Consider the following 16,552-nt stretch of genomic DNA (forward strand, 5'->3'; position numbering starts at 1 on the left):
GGTCGAGCCCTCCCGGTGCGAGCGGCGGTGCCTGCAGTGAAGGGTCGGGGACGGGGAAGCGGGGGGCAGCGAGGGGGGCTCCGCCTGGACAGACGAGGTTTGGGGGAGCAGAGGGGTTCCCGTAGGAGCCCCGGGAGTACTGCGGGCACCATCGCCGCCGAGAGTCTGTGGGGCTGGAAGCAAACGTGCGGCGGGGATCAGGGATGTGCAGCTCTTCGCTGTGCTCCCCGACTCTTCGTGGCCAGATAAAGAGCTGTATCCTGGCTGCTCCCAGCCTGCTCCCGACAGGTTAATCACTCCATTAAGGCAAATGTCTGGAATTAGCAGGAGCGACCCGCTGGGCTCTGCCTCCCCCGTCCGTCTCGCGGGTCGGGACAGACGTCGCCGCGCGAGCTCCCGGAGCTCCTCTGCAAGAGCAGGTCGGAGGAAGTGGAGCTGCAGCGGCTGCGGCTCAGCTCGTGGGGCAGCGGGACACCGGGCATCGCAGCTCCCAGCCCGTCTGAAACGGGGCGTCCTCCTGCACCCGCCACCAGGGCAGCTCGGGCAGACAGGAGTGAGAGAGGAGGAGGAGGAGGAGGAGGATGCAGTGGCTGCCCTCCGGTGTGATGGGTGCTGTGGAGTGAAGTGCCAGGCTCTGGCAGCGCAGCTGTGATGCTCCAGATGTCGGGTCTCCCGTTGCCTCGGGTTTTCCTGCTGCGGAGTGTCCCTGGGTCACTCCTGTGGCTGTAGCTGTGCTGGGAGCAGGGCAGAGCAGGGCATGAGCAGCCGTGACGGGGTGGTGGATCCAGTGCTGGTGTCCCGGGGTTCTTCCCGGAAAGTCTGGCTGTGTGGCTGCACACGAGGCCTCTGAGCCACCCGTGGCTGCAGAGGGGACTTGGGTGCTGCGTGGACTGTGCCCTGCTCCTCCTGCCTCTCCCTGGGAAGCACATCCCTCTATCTCAGGAGGTAGGCAAGAGAGTATTTTGCTGTAAACTTCTTCTACAGACCAACTACTTGCCATCTCATTCACTGCGTCAGGAAAGGGGTGTCTTTTTTATTGGGACATTAGGACTGAAAAAGCTCGAAAGTTGGTTGCTTCAGAGGTAGGAAGGAGTCCTGGTAGTGCACATCCTCTGATGTGCTTCACTAGGAGATGGCATGCATTCCTAAGCAGGATCTGGTAACGAGCTCCTCCTGAGGGTTGGATTCAGTGTAATGCTGAGGGTTGGATTCAGTGTAATGCTCGGGAAGTTCGTAGTCATTGGGTGGCAGATCAGCCTCTGTGAATCAGGGCTGAGCATCATCCACAAATCGTTGCTCCCAGTGTTATGTCCATCGTGTTTCCATACAGGATGTCCTCAGAAGCTGAAGCTCCTCCTCACTCTGACAGCTTCAGAGGCTCATCCACACTTTTAAATGATGTTCCTTTTCTGTTTGGGTTTCACATAGAAATATTTATTATTTATGAGTTGGAATTTACAAAGTGCTGTGTAAATAGTCAGTGTTGGTGCGAATTGAGCATTTTCTGGCCCTCCTGGAGTTCCTGAGCATAGCAGAGCTGGAAATGCTAGTTTTATCCTTTTCCTATGGAAAAGTGAAGTTCTCGGTGGCCCCAAGAACACAGACCATTTGTGTCCTGTGGGCAGTGGGGTGTGAGGGGACAGGCTGGGGTCTGGGTGTAGGGCAGTCCCAGCCTCCTCTGCCCAGAGGTTTGTGCACATTCAAGTGCAGCCTGAGGTCAGCGTGCACGGAAGGGCTGAGCTGTTTTGTGGGGTCCCAGACGAGCCTGTGGTAATGAAGGATGGCAGTGGAGGGACCTGGGGGGTCCCATCAGGAGTCCCATGGGGCTGGGGGCTCAGGGCTCATCCCTGCAGTGCCTGTGGCACACTCTGCTCATCCTCATCCCTCTCCTGAGCAGAAATGTCTGGGCTTTTATTATCAGCAGAAGGAAGAGAGAGTTTACGAGGCTTGGTCTGAATGTGTTGGCGGTTGAAGGCACCCGGCAACTGGCTTTCCACGTGCTTCCCCACCACAAAAATAACCCCACAAAAAAGCAGCGAGACGTGAAGTGCCCCACATAAACCTTTGCACTGGGGCACCCGTGTTGGTCTGAACCAACCTCTCCCCCTGCAGCAGCACAGTTCCCCTTGAGCCAAGCCCCAATACCCATCTCTGAAACGCTGGTGATAAACTGAGGTCCTGACAGCAGGTTGACTTTTGTTCTGCCTCCTCTACCTTTGCAGCTGCAGCCCAGCTCTTGCACAACCCTTGCCTCCTCGGGCCCCACTCCACAGCAGCTCAAAAATAGTATTTCCTCCTTTTCTGCATGAGGTCTTTTATTTGTGTGGCTCCGCTTCTGGCACCTGCGTGATCTCCCCTCTCCTGCCAGACAAACCACACCAGCTTCGCTCTCATCCTCCGGGTAACGGCCGCCCCCAGCCCTTCCCTGCACCCTGCCCCGTGCACGGGGGGCTCTGCCCGGGCACTGGGACGTGTCCTGCCCACCCACCCGCAGCTCTCGGTGCCGCTTCCGCTCCCCGCGTGGGGCTGGAAGTGACGGTGTTCCTGCTGCAGCCCAGGGGGGCTCGAGGGACACCCCTGTCTGGGGGACAGTGCCAGGGAGGGGACAGTGCCAGGGAGGGACAGTGCCAGGGAGGGGACAGTGCCACGGAGGGCCCATGCCCATGGCAGACCTGGGGGCACGTTGTGGCCCCGCTGTGACGGGTCATTGTTTGCCCTGCTGACTCGGCATCCTGGCTGCACGGATTTTCTGCTGGAGTTGCAGATTGTTTCTCATTTCCTGGGAGTGTTCTCGGCTCTCTCTAGCGCACAGTCTGACTCGGGATTATTTTTTGCCACAGTTCCCAGGGATCTGGTGTCTCACGTCAGATCCTTTGTGGCTACTCTGTCCTCTCTCACAGGGGTTGGTGGCTCTTGGGGCTGAGTGATGGGTTGGTAGGTTATCCCTTTCCTCTCCCTCTGGTGAGCTCAGGTGTGGCTGAGTGACTGCGCTGGCACCCTGGCACATCTGGCTCCAATGGGTTGGGATGGCTGTGAGTGCAGGAGCAGCTCCCTGGAGAGCCGGGGCTGTAGGAGCAGAGCACCCACCTCTCCCTGCCTGTCCTGGCTCTGCAGGGTGATGCCAGAAGGAACCCGGAATGCCGTACCTGGACCGACAGAATCGGATCTGCGGGTTCCTGGACATTGAAGAAAATGAGACCTGTGGCAAGTTCCTGCGGAGGTATTTTATCCTGGACACCCAGGCCAACCACCTCCTGTGGTACATGGACAACCCTCAGGTAGGCTCATGTGCTGGGCACGTCTGTGGAAGTTGTCAGTGAGTCCGTAGGCACATCCTGGCCTCCCTGGTGCAGGCATCTCCCCCAGGTCCCTGAAGGTCACTGCCTGCTGTGTGGGTTGTCTGTTGGGGTGTCCTGTGGCTGAGTGTGGCCGTGACCAGGCTCCAGCCCCTCTGTGACCTCTGTGGTTTCCAGGACTGTCCTGACACGGGGACAGCACTGGGGTGCAGCACAGCAGGGCTGGTCCTGCTGCTGGGGGGTCTGAGCTGAACCAGGGCACAGGGAGGGAAGCGGCCGAGGCTGCTGCCTGACCCCGAGGACACAAAGGAGAGCCTGGCTCGCCCCCGCCGCCTCCTCCCTGTCATTTACCTCCCATTGCTCATTCCCTGTGTTGCAGAACCTGGCCATCGGAGCGGGTGCTGTGGGATCTCTGCAGCTGACCTATATCTCCAAGGTAATGTCGGGGTGGGGCCGAGGGAAAGGTGGATGCTCCCTCTTATCCCCTTATCCGTGCGGCGTTCCCAGGAGAGGCGATGGCTTGCCCTGGAAGCACCCGGGGCCAGGTCCTGCTCCTGCCTGAGCTGGTGACAAGCTCCCTGGGATGGAGCCTGTGCAGGGCTGTGGGAAGCTGGGAGTCCCCACAGCACAGGGATCCCAGCACTGGGTCCGTGTTCACCTTCACCCATGGACCAGCACAGGAGGGGATGCGAGGTCGGGGTGCAGGAGGAAGAGGAAGGACACGGGGCAGCCAGGGGCGAGTGGGGACAGGAGCGTGGTGTCGGTGTGAGCTGGACATGGAGCTGGCAGTCAGCTCCATGGTGCACCAGGAGCTCTCCCCTGTGCTCAGAGGGCAGCACCCTGAAGGACGAGACCTTCTGGAAACTCACTTTTGTGTGTCTTAACAGTGTTATCCGGCCTCCAGGAGAAGGCAGAAATAGTGCAATAAGTGCCAACTGTTGCAGGCCCAGTGAGTGAGACACGTGGAGCCGTGGCTGCGAGTGCAGAGAGCGGAGCTTGCACCGTCCTCCTCCTGCAAGTGGCCCCTCGGCCGCTGTGGGGGGAGTGGGGGGCTCGTGGCTCAGCTCAGCTTTGTCCTGGAGCCGGATAAAGAGTTGGACAGATCTCTCTGTTCCTGCTGAATCATGATTTATAAATTAAGCGCAGATGAAGCAACGCCGGGAGGCTGAGCCTTCCCCATTTCAGAAGGAGCCTCACTTACAAATTATATAGGTTTTAGTTTAAATGAAAATTGCTGCAGGACAGCATTTGGTCACAAACTGCGTGGTTGGGTTCTGCCAGCAGCTGGAACTACCAACAGTAAATATACCAGAAAAATGGAGGTTTGCTTGAGAAAACATATTTAAAGCATTATGGACTGGCTCTGATGGAGGAGGGCTGTCAGAATAAATACTCCATGAATGCTGTGCTCGGAGCCCCAAGGAATATTATTCTTATATAAATGATTCCTGCTCTTTAGGGAGAAACCACTGCTATTTTCCCTCAATTTTCTTAATTGCTGACAAGAGCAACTGTGTTAGTCCAGGAGAACTCGTGTTTCTGGGGCCTTTGAAAGCTTTCTGTGCTCTGCTGTGCAGCGCAGCCGGTGCCGGGGGGAACACGGGGGGGATGAGAGTCCTGGCTCTGTGCTGACCTTCCCCTGGGACCCTGCGTGTGCTCGCTGTTCCTCTGACACGGGCCAGCTCCCAACAGCTGGCACAGCTCCCAACAGCTGGCACAGCTGTGCTGCACCTCACGTTGTCCTCGTGGGCACGGGGGGTCCTGCCCGGGGGGGCAGAGCCCAGGCTGGGCGCAGTGCCCGGCGGTGACATGGGGTGGGTGGGTGGAAAGTTCCAGCTCTCTTGCCCCCCACGAGCATGGGCTGTTATCTCTAATTTTGCCCCTGGTTTGCTCTGTCACAGGTCAGCGTCGCCACCCCCAAACAGAAGCCGAAAACTCCGTTCTGCTTTGGTGAGTGAGGGGGACCCCGGTGGGCTCTGTGAGGGGACACCCTGCCACGGGAGGCTGTGGCGTGGGCCGTGAGCCCTCCTGGCTCCTGCCAACTGTCCCTGTCCTCCCCTTCCCCGGCAGTCATCAACGCCCTGTCCCAGCGCTATTTCTTGCAAGCCAGCGATCAGAAGGATCTGCAGGACTGGGTGGAGGCGCTGAACCGGGCCAGTAAGATCACGGTAGGTCGCTTCATGCTCTTCTCAGATGTTGCCTCCACCATCCCCAGGGATCCCCCTGGTTGGGATTTACTGGGTGTGTCTTTCTTCACCCTCCCAGCCCAGCTGTGGGGGACGGCGGCTGCTGTCCCCATCCCCGCCTGCTCCAGGGCCCTCTCCCTCCTGTTGCTCCTGCTGACTGGGATCCAGCCCAGCCAGCTCCTCGCTGTGGCTGTCAAAGGGCGTCTTTCTTGTGCTTCAATAACTTATTTGCTCGATTTTTTGTTCTCCCTGGAACGCCGGGTGCTGTGGCGAGGCGCAGCGAGCGCCCTGCGCTGTGGGGAGGCTGTGCCTGCATCCAGAGGGGCTCTCCTGCCATCTCCTCTCATTTGTGGTGTGCTCAGGGAGCCGTGTGCTGATGGCCAGTGACCCAGCAGCTCACAGAGTCTGTGCAGAGCCTGTGCAGGGTCTGTGCTCCGCAGCTGCCGGAGCTCCCGGCGATGGGGGATGTGCTGCTCTCCCTCCCCGTGCAGCGGGAATGGAACAGGAGCCTCCTCCGAGGCTGGGGGTGATGCTCAGCTGGCAGTGCCTGCTCCAGGGGCTCAGGGTTGGGAGCTCCAGGACGGCTTCTCCCTGCACCTGGATGGGGGGGTCCCTGGGAAGGGGTTGGGGGTTTCTGCTGAGCTGCAGTGAGCAGTGGGGCTGATGCTTAATGTGAGCAGAGTTCTGCTAGACTGTGCACTGATGCGTGTTGTTTGTGCTGTGTGAACCAAGTGCAAGGAAAAATCACGGTAAACAGCTTAGGTTTGGGGCCTATCAGGTGAGTTTTTTCTTTAAAATCCCCGGAGTGCCATGTTGTAGCCTCTGTGGCAAACTGACCTGCAAGATCAGACCCGGCTTGTATTTTCTTTTTTTTGTCTGCAAAGACATTGTGTGACAACCTCTGTGCCTGCAGCCACCAGACTGCAGGGGCTCGGGCTCATGCCTTCTCTTTCTGGGTCCAGGTGACATTGGCCACAACCTTCACCTCCAGAGCTGGGTAGAGCTGTAGCCAGAGCCTGCCCAGGGTGTGTGTCTGGCTCTAACATCAGTGTAGTTTCCTCAGGGGCTGCTGCCTGGAGGGGGTGGAGGGTCTGCCAGGCTGGCAGAGGTGGGACCTGGGGTGATGGGAAGATGAGATACATCTTCTGCCTCTGCAAGAAACTGTGGTGATTTCCATACCCTGATGTTGGCCAGCCCTTCCTGACTCTGGCTGTGTCCCAGCTGGCCGACCGGCTCTTCCAGCCCTGCAGGGAGGAGTTGTCACGGGCTGGGAAACTCAGGGCTACTGGGATGTGGGTGACGCTGCCACTCTGCCCTGCTCTGGGGGGGAAGCAGGAGGGTGGCTTGGAGCCAGGGACCCCACGAATGGCAGTAAGGAAGTGGAAGTGCAGGCTCGGGAAGGGAAAGTTGGAAACACGCCTTTTTGTCCAGAGCCAGGTGCCAGAGGGAAGGAGCTGGGAGGGGGAAAGGGAAGATGCCAGTGCTGGGAGCTGGGTCCCTGCAGCACAGCCTGTGCCCAGGGCTGTGGGGCCACTCTCAGCAGGGTCACAGCCAGGCTGGGGGGCTGTGGACGTGCAGCTCAGCCTCGTTAGCCAGAGCCAGCTCCTCATTAAGCCTGGCTGTAAGTGGAGCGGGGACAATTAAAGGAGCAAGTGTCCCACAAACGCACTGAGCTGCAGAGGCGAATCGCAGGCGCCTCTGAGGTGATGCTTAATCATTCAGCACCTCTCATCTCCCATCTGGGTGCCTCCTGCAAGCCGCCCAGGGGGGCCCACACCCTTCCTAACTGGGGTGCTTGTTCAGGTGTTATGTTTTAAAGGGATGTTGCTGCATTAGACAGAGACAGGGGTGCCCAGTGCAGGCGTGGGGCTGCCCTGCATGGTCGCCCTGTGCCCTTCATCCCTTTGCTTCTCCCACAGGTGCCCAAGGGCGGCAGCGTCCCCCCGGCCACAGAGATTGCGAAGCCCCCCGTGGTCCCCCAGGCCCAGGAGAGGAAGCCCCAGGTGGCCTACAAAACAGAGATTGTGGGGGGGGTGGTGGTCCACACGCCCATCTCCATCAACCAGGTGAGCTGGTTTGCACTTCTGTTTCTGGAAACTGGCGTGGTGCCCTTCCCACTGCAGGTATAAAGGGCTGCTCTGAGCACCCTGTGGCACCTCTGCTTTGTCTTGCTCTGAGGTGTGATGGGATGAGGGGTGTGGGGAGGAGGAGGAAGCCACAAATCCGCTCGGCTTCCTGGCCATCGCCATCCACCCACTTGTCCTGGGTCCAAATCCTGCCTGAGGTCCCCAGGGCAGAGGGACTGGCCTGTCCTGGGGGGGTGGCTGGCACTGCTTGTTGTGGCTCTGCATCCCCTGCCCTGGCACATGGCCGGGGGGGCACGTGGTCGTCAGCATCGCCCACCTTTGGGCGCTGGTCCAGCTCCGGGTCTCACTTCAGCCCTATCAGTGGCAGCACTAAAAATAGAGCAGAGAATTAGATCATTGCAGTGGTTTCTGCTTTTGACACGTCCCTGGCTGCAGGGTTTGGTGGGGCTATGGAGGTGTGCGGAGGGGAGTGGGGTGCACGGGGGTTTTTTGGAGGTGGAGCATCAGCTGCCAGAAGGTTTCTGTGCTCCTGCTGCCTCTTTGTGTGTGAAATGGCCATTCCTCTGCTGCAGCTTCCTGGGCGCGTCTGTGGTTTCCTGGCTGGTGCTGCTCCGGGGCTGCAGGGGGGGAGCCCCACATTCCAGCTGCACCCCCAGGCTGGCCAGCAGCATCGCCCCAGCTCCAGGCTGTGACCCTCCCTGTCGCAGGAGCGTTCTCAGCTCTGGCTTTGGACACCCCCTGTGTAACACCCAGCAGAGCTGGCGCAGCCCCAGGCGAGGGGCACGGGTGGCATCCCCATGCCAGCAGGGCCGGAGCTCTCTCCCTCTCCTGAGGGGCTGGGCGGCGCTTTAGGACCAGCCAAAAAGTTGCTTGTCTGTCCTGGGGGCGCTGGAGCAGCTCTGGAAGGTGCTGGAAGGCGCGGGGCAGGCGGGCCGTCGGCTCAACCGCAGCGGCACCGGCACGGGGCCATATAAGGCTGGTGGCAGCCGGGGCCACCCCGCTGCCATGGCAATGCTCAAACCTCAGCCCCGGCGGGAGGAAGGGGTTGGAGGGACGGGGAAGGAGCTGAGTGCAGCAGATGTTTCATCTCAACCATCCCCTTCGCTGCGGGGGGGAAGGGAGGGCGCTGGCGGGGCGATGCTGGCGGCGGGGCAGGACCCACCCCTTGGGGTGCTCTGGGACGTGCTGGGGGGAGCCAGGGGTGGGTGCTGGGCACGGGGCCACAGCCACGGCCCCTCCGTGCTCGTAGCAGTGAGCGTTGCACTTGAGGAGGGAGGCACAGCTTCTCTTCCTCGACTCCAAGCACCCCAGTGTCTTTGGGAGAATTTGGCTCTGAAAATGTGGAGCAGAGACTTTATGGCTTTCCTGAGCAGTTTATTCCCATGAGATATTGCCTTCTTCTGCTGGAAAGCATCCCTGCTTTCTGACTTGGGTTTGTCTGGTGGTTCCTGTTCTCCTCGTACCTGCAGTGGTGCAGTTGAGTCACCTCTCGGTGTGTGATGAACCAGACAGATGAGCTCCCTTAACTCCCCCGCTTCAAGAGATTTTCTGTTGCTTTTCTGTAGCCTTTCTGATTTTTTTTTAACACGTGGGTGCCAAAAGGGTGAAGAGTACCAAGGCAGCAGCCCGGGAAGCTGCCTGCAATGAGAGAACATCAGCTCTGGGCTCTGGCTCATTCCCTGCCCGTGTCCAGCGCTGCCCTTGGCCCTCAGCTCACACACTGCATCAGGTGGCTTTTCCCTGCAGCTGGGTGTCCTGCCTTCCAGCAGGGAATTCCCCCTCCCTGCTCCCGGTGACTCTGTTCTCTCTTGCAGAACGGCGGGGACGGAGGGGAGGGCAGTGAGGTGGGGGCTGCCCACCCGCTGCTGCGGCGCTCGCAGAGCTACATCCCCCCCTCGGCCACCAAACCACCCACAGGGCCCCCCGCGCTCAAGAGCGGCTTCTGCGTCAAGCAGGGGAACGTGGTGAGTGCTGGGGAACAGGGTGAGTGCCGGGGAATGCCAGGGAAGGTGGTGAGTGCTGGGGAAGGTGGTGAGTGCCGGGAACATGGTGAGTGCCAGGAACATGGCGAGTGCCAGGCTGGGAGCGCTCCAGGGATGCCCTGGAGCACCACGTGCAGCACCACGACGGTGTGGGTGGGGAGGGTGGTGGAGCCCAGCACCCAGCGATCTCCTCCTCTTTTCCAGAGGAAGAGCTGGAAGCGGCGGTACTTCGTCCTGGATGAGTTTTCCATCAGTTACTACAAGTGTGAGCAGGTGAGCAGAGCTCTGGCACTGCTGCTGTGCTGGCTCAGGGGCCTCCGTGAGAGGCACATCCCAGCCGAGCCCATCACCGTCTCCTCTCACCTCTGCAGGACAAGGAGCCCTTGCGTTCGATTCTGCTGAAGGACGTTTGCAAGACCCACGAGTGCCTGGTCAAGTCTGGGTAATGCTCCCGTCCGTGTTGAGTCTGCCTGCTGATGGCAGAGCTGGGGAGGGGGTGTGGCTGAGGGTCTCTGGGGAGCTGGAGTCTTCTCAAAATCCCGATGAGACCCAAGGTTTGCCTTCAATATGTTTCTCCCCGGCCTGCCCCGGAGATGAGGATAACCACAGTTTTTTTCCATCCACGATGGCTGCTGGTGTGACTGTCTCTTTCTCACTGCTTCCAGTGACCTCCTGATGCGGGACAACCTCTTTGAAATCATAACAAGCTCCAGGACCTTCTACATCCAGGTGAGCAGCCGAGGCCGGGATAGTTTTCGGGGCAATAAGTTCAGCTCTCAGCAGTGAACATGGACAGGTGGGGCTGTAACACACAGTGAGGGAGAGCTCCGGGGGGGGTTCACTTCTCCCTTGGGCTTATTTATGATCGGGGCTGTTTGAGAGCAGGAAAAGGCAGAGCTGAGCCTTGGGAATGCCGGGGCAGCGGGTGCCTCACGTGGCAGGAGGCAGAGCCTGACTGGTGTGGTGTGTTTGCAGGCAGACAGCCCCGAGGACATGCACAGCTGGATCCGGGCGATCACGGCCGCAGTCCAGGCCCTGAAGACCCGCCCCAGGGTAGGTCATGTCCTTTCTGCTTCGTATCTAGTGTCTAATGGAGTTCAGGCCAATGTGTGAGATATTTATTTAGTGGATGGTGTAAGTGCTTGGTTAGACTGATTATTCCAGGATGAGATCCCTGCCCTCCTTGGGTTTGCTGGAAAAGCTTCCTTTGGAGGAGTGAGATTCAGCTGCCAAAGTGGACCTGCATAAGCCCTGCTCTGCTCCGAGGCACAAGCCTGATGGGTGGCAAAGGCTGTGGAATTCCACCTTCCCCTTTGCTCTGGGCTCTCTCCTTTCCCGCAGAGCGTGTGAAACGGGCAGGGCGCAGCATCCCACGCCCGGACCCGGCAGCCTGGCTCTGCTCTGTCCTTGCAGGAGATGTCCTTCATGAGATCCACCTCCATGGGCAGGTCCGGCAGCTCTTCAGCCCCGTCCCCGGTGCGGCCGGCGGCCGAGGAGCGGAGAGCCCCGGGCAGGGCCCCGTCCAGCTCCTCCTGGCAGCCCTGGACGCCGGTGCCGCAGGTGCCGCCGGTGCCGCCGGCGGAGGGGAAGCGGCCGGAGCCGCTCAGAGACTCGGTGTTCGTGGCGGCCCTGACGGAGCGCGGGGGCAGAGCCGCACCGGGGACGCGCCTGCGCCACAGGTCGGAGCCGCAGCACCTCAAGGAGAAGCCCTTCGCCTTCGACCTGGACGACGAGAGCATCCGGACCTCCGACGTCTGAGCGAGCACCACCGAGCCACCCCCCCCGGCTCCACCCAGCACCGGGGGTCCCTGAGGGGCGATTGGGGCTGTGCAGGGTGGTCCCTTCCCTCCCCACAGCCCTTCCCTGCGGTGCAGGATCGCTCTGGACCTGCATCCCGGTGCCCTGCTCTGCCCTGGCTGCTCCTGCCCGGGCTTGGCCCCGGTGGCTCTGTGTTTTGGAAGGTGCCTCCGGGCACTGCCAGCACTTGCTGTGTGGGGCAGGAGGTGCTGGGGACCTGGATGAGGGGACATCTTCTGCAACTCCACAATATCCCCCAAAAACCAAGTCTGGAGGAAGTGACAGGAGGTCTTGGAAGCGTGAAGGGAAGTGTGGCCTTTCTTGTGTTTGAAAAACGTTTCTGTCCCCTTTGAAGCTGCTCAGACTCCCCAGGAGTGGGGCAGAGCTGAGAGATCCCAGCCCACAGCTGCCTACACAGGGGACTCCCTGCAGCTTCCCCTTCCAATGACTTACTACCCTCGGACCAGCTCTTCCCACCGCCTGCCCAGGGGTGTATCAGCAATCTGTTGGCTTTTAATTACATCCTTTTATACGTGTGGCTCCTGTTGAACCCCAGCCCGGGCAGGTGCTCAGCCTCCCCAAGTGTTTTTTGGTACTTCCTGAGCGCAGGCCAGAGCAGGGAGCTGGAGCAACGGTGGCTCCCAGGTGGGAGCATCCTCAGGTACGGTGTTGGGTTTGCACTGTGCACACCTGGACACAGGGAGCCGTGTTGGGTGGGGAAGGGCTTTTAGGAAAAAGCACCGAAAAGCGAGTGCCTGATGGAACTGGGCAGACTTGTCTGGCTGACTCACCCACTGCCTGCCCGAGGTGGAAACCACCGCGAGCGTTTAGGGCGACGTGAATCGTCATTTCCATAACCAAATGAGCTCCTGTAGGTGTGATAAGTAGTGTGTAGAAAATCCAGGTGTTCCCTTGGCAGCGAGATCGTCTGATACCTTCACCCCGAAAGCGAGTGCAATCCCCGGGTGCTGAGTGAGGACACAGCTCCCCTTTCGCCTCCCTGGCCATTGCACATCCCCTGCTCTGCACACTCAGCCCAGCCTGCTCCCCAGGAGCACAACATCTGCTTTCTCCCTGCCCTTTTGGGGCCTCCAGCTGTTTGACAGCTGTTCCTCAGCCTCAGCCCAGGGTTGAGAGGAGCTTTATCAGTTGAGCTCTGAGCCTTGATTAGCCCAACTGACCTTAACACGATTCAAACTGCACCTTCCTGCCTTGGTCCCCTCTGGGGATCGGTGTTGCTGCTCCGGGGCAGGCACAGGGGAGCTGCCTGGGTGCAGCTGGGGGAGGCAGGGATGGGGCCCCCCAGGTTCAGGGGTCTCAAAAGGGGTTGTGTGGAGGAGCTGGAGAAAACCGAGATGATGAAAACGAGTGTGAATCGATGAAAATGGTACAGGGCAAGTGTTAGAACTTGTTATTTAATTGTAGCAGCTCAGATCCTGCTGTTCCTTTTTCTGCTCCTTTTTGCTTTATTTGCACTAGAGTTTGAAATCTTTAATTTTTTTAGGCTGACTTGCTGTTTGGCTCCTAACGCAGTGTTCCAGGAATGTTTTAGTAGTTTGGTAAAGCCCATCCATCAGAGTCACAGTGTTGGGTGACAGCGCTCTGACCTCAGTCTTGGAGAACAGGGAATGCAGAGGGATGATGGTTCCTTCCTGCAAGGCCTTGGAACCCCAGAGTCCAGAGTCTTCCTGGTGCTTGATAATTGCACAGTTTCCTCGGGCCTGGGATGGTAAAACAGAAGCTTGTTGCACAATTAGGGTTAATTATCCAGGAGGAGAAACTACCAGTGACTCCAGCATTATTGCAACATTCCTGTTGCTCGTTCCCACCCTCCTGCATCCCCAGGACAGCGTGAAGGCTGCAGATGAATTTCAAGTGTGGAGCTGAGCCGGGCTCCAGCCCCATCTGTTATGCAGGTGGTGTTGGGCAGAGGAATTTCCCTCCCATCCTGAAGGACAGGGCGGGTGCAGCCAGACCTCAATGAGCTTTGTGGTGATTTTAAAGCAAGCTGGTGTCCTCTCAGCTCTGCATTTGTCTCCCAGCTCTCTGGCCTGGACACACCCCCATGGAGCTGGTCCCTCCTGAAGCGTGTGCTGTGGGGCTTTCCTGGGGGTGCTGCAGATTCGGGGTGCCCTGCGGGCAGAGTGGTGTGAGAGAAGGGTTTGCCCTGTTCCCATGGACATTCCCAGGTGATTGCAGCCGTTCCTGCCAGTGCTGGCCGGGGATTTCAAGTGCTCTTAGGGCCGGGGGCCTGGTGGGGGTGATGCTCCGTGACTGCCGGGTGTGGGGTACCCACCCCCCGCCCCTCGCCTGGAAATGCTGGAGGGCCCTTTCTTCCCTGTGTTTTTAAATAAAGAGGGAAATTCCAGTTGCTTTCCCAAGCTGTCCCTTTGCACTGTGTATTTTGGGTAAGAATTGCCAGGGTGTTGAATGCTGTCCCCACTGGGGTGGGGGGAGCCCGAGGCCACTGGTGGGTGCCCCCCACTCTCAGGGTGCTGCTGCCCTGCACACACGGGGGCTCTGGGTCTGGGGGGACGGGGATGTCACAGCTCTCTTTGCCTTTCCAAAGGCATGGGAAGGAGGGAAGCTGCCAGACCAAGGCCCTGAGTGTTCCTCAGTGTAGCTCAGGAGAGCCTGGTGCAGGAAGGAATTTGGGGTCCTGCTGTGAGCTGGCAGCAGGGGGCTGGGACCTGGGAGCTGTTCCTGACAATGGGCTTTTGCACATGGGATTATTATTTTTCTTTCTGGCTCGCTGCAGAATTTTTTCCCCTCCACGGACTTTCCAGCCCAGTTGTTCTGCTGAGGAATGTGGCAGTTTCAGGAGGAAGCCACCCCCTGACCCCAGTCAAAGCTGCCAAACTCAGATCAGTGGTGACCTAACTGGGCAACAACCCCCCCTTGCCCCGAGAGGAGTAGCTGGTGCAATGAGCCACAAAGCAAAACTGGAACAGGCAGAATTCCCGGCCAAACTGAGCCCCGGGGCAGCTCCACAGGAGGAGAAGAACCACAGGCAGAGGGTGGCCAAAGGCAGAGGGCTGGAGGGGCCTCAGCTTGCAGAGCTGTGTGACACCAGCAGTGTGTGTTTGCTGTTTCACCTCAAGTGTGACCCGACGTTTGCATACACGGATTTTTTGTGTCTGGCCCTGGCTGGGACTTGCTGCAGCTTCCTTTTCCCCTTTTTATTCAGCTGGGTAAGTTTTCAGCCTGCAGCTGGTGGGGCTTCCTCTTTTGGGTGCGAGGCTGTTGCAGCTCCCACAGGCACCCCGTGCTGGGGCTGGGGCTGGAGAGGGTAAAAACGAGCCCTGTCACTAATGAGTGACAAGAGCTGCTTTGGAAAGGCAGGAGTGGGGAAAGTAACATTCTCCAGAGGATGCAGGTTCTACCAAACCTAACCCAGCTTCCCCTGAGGGAGGGAACAGGGTGTTAATAACTTGGAATTAGAGCTCCTGGCTTTGCCACAGAGTCCCTGTAACAGGGGTTACTCAACCTCACAGGTTCCAGCCTCAGACCCTGTGTCCCCTGGCCGAGTGGCCCATGACCATGAGGTAACCAGGGCTGGCCTCCATCTCTGTGTGGCTGTGACTCTAATAATCCCCAAACTACGTGGAGTCAGCTCCTTCCAGATTTTATTAAGGTTTGTTTGACCTCCTGTGTTTGCAAGGTCTGATTTCTTAAGCTGTCACCATGTGGGGAGTGGGGGGGGGGAGAGAATCCAGGTTATTTTAAATAAGCAAAATATACACTGAGCAACGTTGTGTCCGAGGTTTGTACAGAGGCATTAAGGACAGTGACTGCTCTGCACGGTGAGTTCCAGCTCTGTCAGTCCACGTTGTGCCGGGCAGAGTCTGGGCTGTGCTGGGAGCGAGGGGAGGTGCCCTGGGGGGGCTCCAGCCCTACCCCTCCCTCAGTACACGGTGCACCAGTTGCTGCCATCGCTGGGCATCAGCCCTCCGGTGATGAGCAGGATCAGATCCACAAACCACCAGATGCCCAGGCCCCCCAGGGTCAGCAGCTTCCCCACGGCCGTGCCGGTGTGGCCCAGGCAGAACCGATCCACGCCGAAGCAGCCCAGGAAGAAGGAGTAGAGCAGCGTGGTGATGAAGTAGTGCCCGGTGTACCTGCCAGGGGAGAGGCGGAGGGGTCAGGGGGTGTCAGCCTTCCCTGCCAGCCCGGGGGGGGGGAGTTTCCGTCCCGCGGGCACCGGGGCTGGGGGGACACGGGGCCGCTCCTACTTGACGCAGGGCCGGCTGCCCCGCAGGAAGCTCCGCGGCTCGGCGCACTCGATGCCGTCCAGCGCCCGGCACTGCACCCGCGTGTGGTCAACCTCGCCGTGGGCCTGTCCGCCGAACTGCGGCGGGGGCAGCGCTCAGCGGGGCCGGGGGGGCTCCGCGGGGCCGCCCCCCGCCCCCGCCGCGCCCTCACCTTCACGCAGCCGTGGCCCAGCTCCTGCTGCGCCGTGGCGTTCCCGCCGTGGTCCACCGGCTCCTCGCACTCCACGAACTCCTCGGGGCTGCGGGGGAGGGAGCGGCCGGTGAGGGCGGCCCGGGCTGGGCCGCTCCCGCCCCGCCGCCCCCCGGCCCAGCGCTCACAGGTAGGTGCAGAGGACGAGCGGCGCCCGCGGGTCGGTGTAGGCCCAGGCGGAGGCGGGCGGCCCCGGCGGCGGGTCGCGGGGCTCGGTGTCGTTGCCCGGGAGGCCGCGGCCGTGCAGCAGCAGCAGGTTGCCGAGCAGGAGCGCGGCCTGCCCGCACAGCAGCGCGTACCCCACGGGCGGCGCCATGGCGGGACCGCCGCCCCGCCCGGCCCCGGGCCGCGCCGCCCCCGGCCAATGGGCGCCCGCCGCCGCGCCCCCCGCAGCCAATGGGCGCGGGGAAGGGCGGCCCGCAGCCAATCGAAGCGAAGGCGGAAGAAGCCGCGGAAGGGGCTGCGCGCCAGCGGAGGAGGCGATTGGCTGGCGGGGAGGGCTGGAGGCCAATGGGCGGAGGGGAGGCGAGGGGCGGGGCGCCGGTGCCGCTCCCGGGGCTGCACCGGCACCGCCGGGGCTCGGCCTGAGCCGCCCCGCTCCGAGCGGAGCTCCGGGACCGGCAGAGCCTGGTCTTCACTTGTGGCTTCAGACGCTGCAGAGCTCCAGGATTTATTGGGTGGTTTCACCCGGTTCTTCCAGAGAAGCTCCCATCGAGCCTGAACGGCGGCTCTGTGGATGTGGG

At 60.4% G+C, this 16,552-nt stretch overlaps 2 protein-coding genes across 3 annotated transcripts; one reads left to right on the forward strand and one right to left on the reverse strand.

Moving 5' to 3' along the window:
- Window positions 1-3,119: 3,119 nt before the first annotated feature.
- Window positions 3,120-13,725, forward strand: PLEKHA2 (pleckstrin homology domain containing A2). The gene is made up of 11 exons (XM_027706361.1): window positions 3,120-3,278; window positions 3,676-3,732; window positions 5,198-5,246; window positions 5,367-5,464; window positions 7,402-7,548; window positions 9,384-9,533; window positions 9,756-9,824; window positions 9,923-9,993; window positions 10,217-10,280; window positions 10,527-10,604; window positions 10,965-13,725. The coding sequence occupies exons 1-11, from the start codon at window positions 3,138-3,140 to the stop codon at window positions 11,307-11,309; spliced, it is 1,269 nt and encodes a 422-aa protein (XP_027562162.1). The 5' UTR covers window positions 3,120-3,137; the 3' UTR covers window positions 11,310-13,725.
- A 1,232-nt stretch (window positions 13,726-14,957) lies between these two features.
- TM2D2 (TM2 domain containing 2) lies at window positions 14,958-16,159 on the reverse strand. 2 transcript variants are annotated; one of them, XM_027706362.1, is made up of 4 exons: window positions 15,938-16,159; window positions 15,771-15,858; window positions 15,581-15,696; window positions 14,958-15,466 (listed from the first exon to the last, which is right to left on the reverse strand). In XM_027706362.1, exons 1-4 carry the CDS (start codon window positions 16,123-16,125, stop codon window positions 15,253-15,255), a joined length of 606 nt encoding a protein of 201 aa, XP_027562163.1. In that variant the 5' UTR covers window positions 16,126-16,159; the 3' UTR covers window positions 14,958-15,252. The 2 variants fall into 2 exon arrangements, with proteins under 2 accessions (XP_027562163.1, XP_027562164.1); XM_027706363.1 differs by lacking the exon at window positions 15,581-15,696 and having other exon boundaries at window positions 15,938-16,149.
- Window positions 16,160-16,552: the final 393 nt, after the last annotated feature.

Source organism: Neopelma chrysocephalum, unplaced genomic scaffold, assembly GCF_003984885.1.
Source record: "Neopelma chrysocephalum unplaced genomic scaffold, ASM398488v2 Primary Assembly neopelma1_367, whole genome shotgun sequence".
Classification (NCBI taxonomy): Eukaryota; Metazoa; Chordata; class Aves; order Passeriformes; family Pipridae; genus Neopelma; species Neopelma chrysocephalum.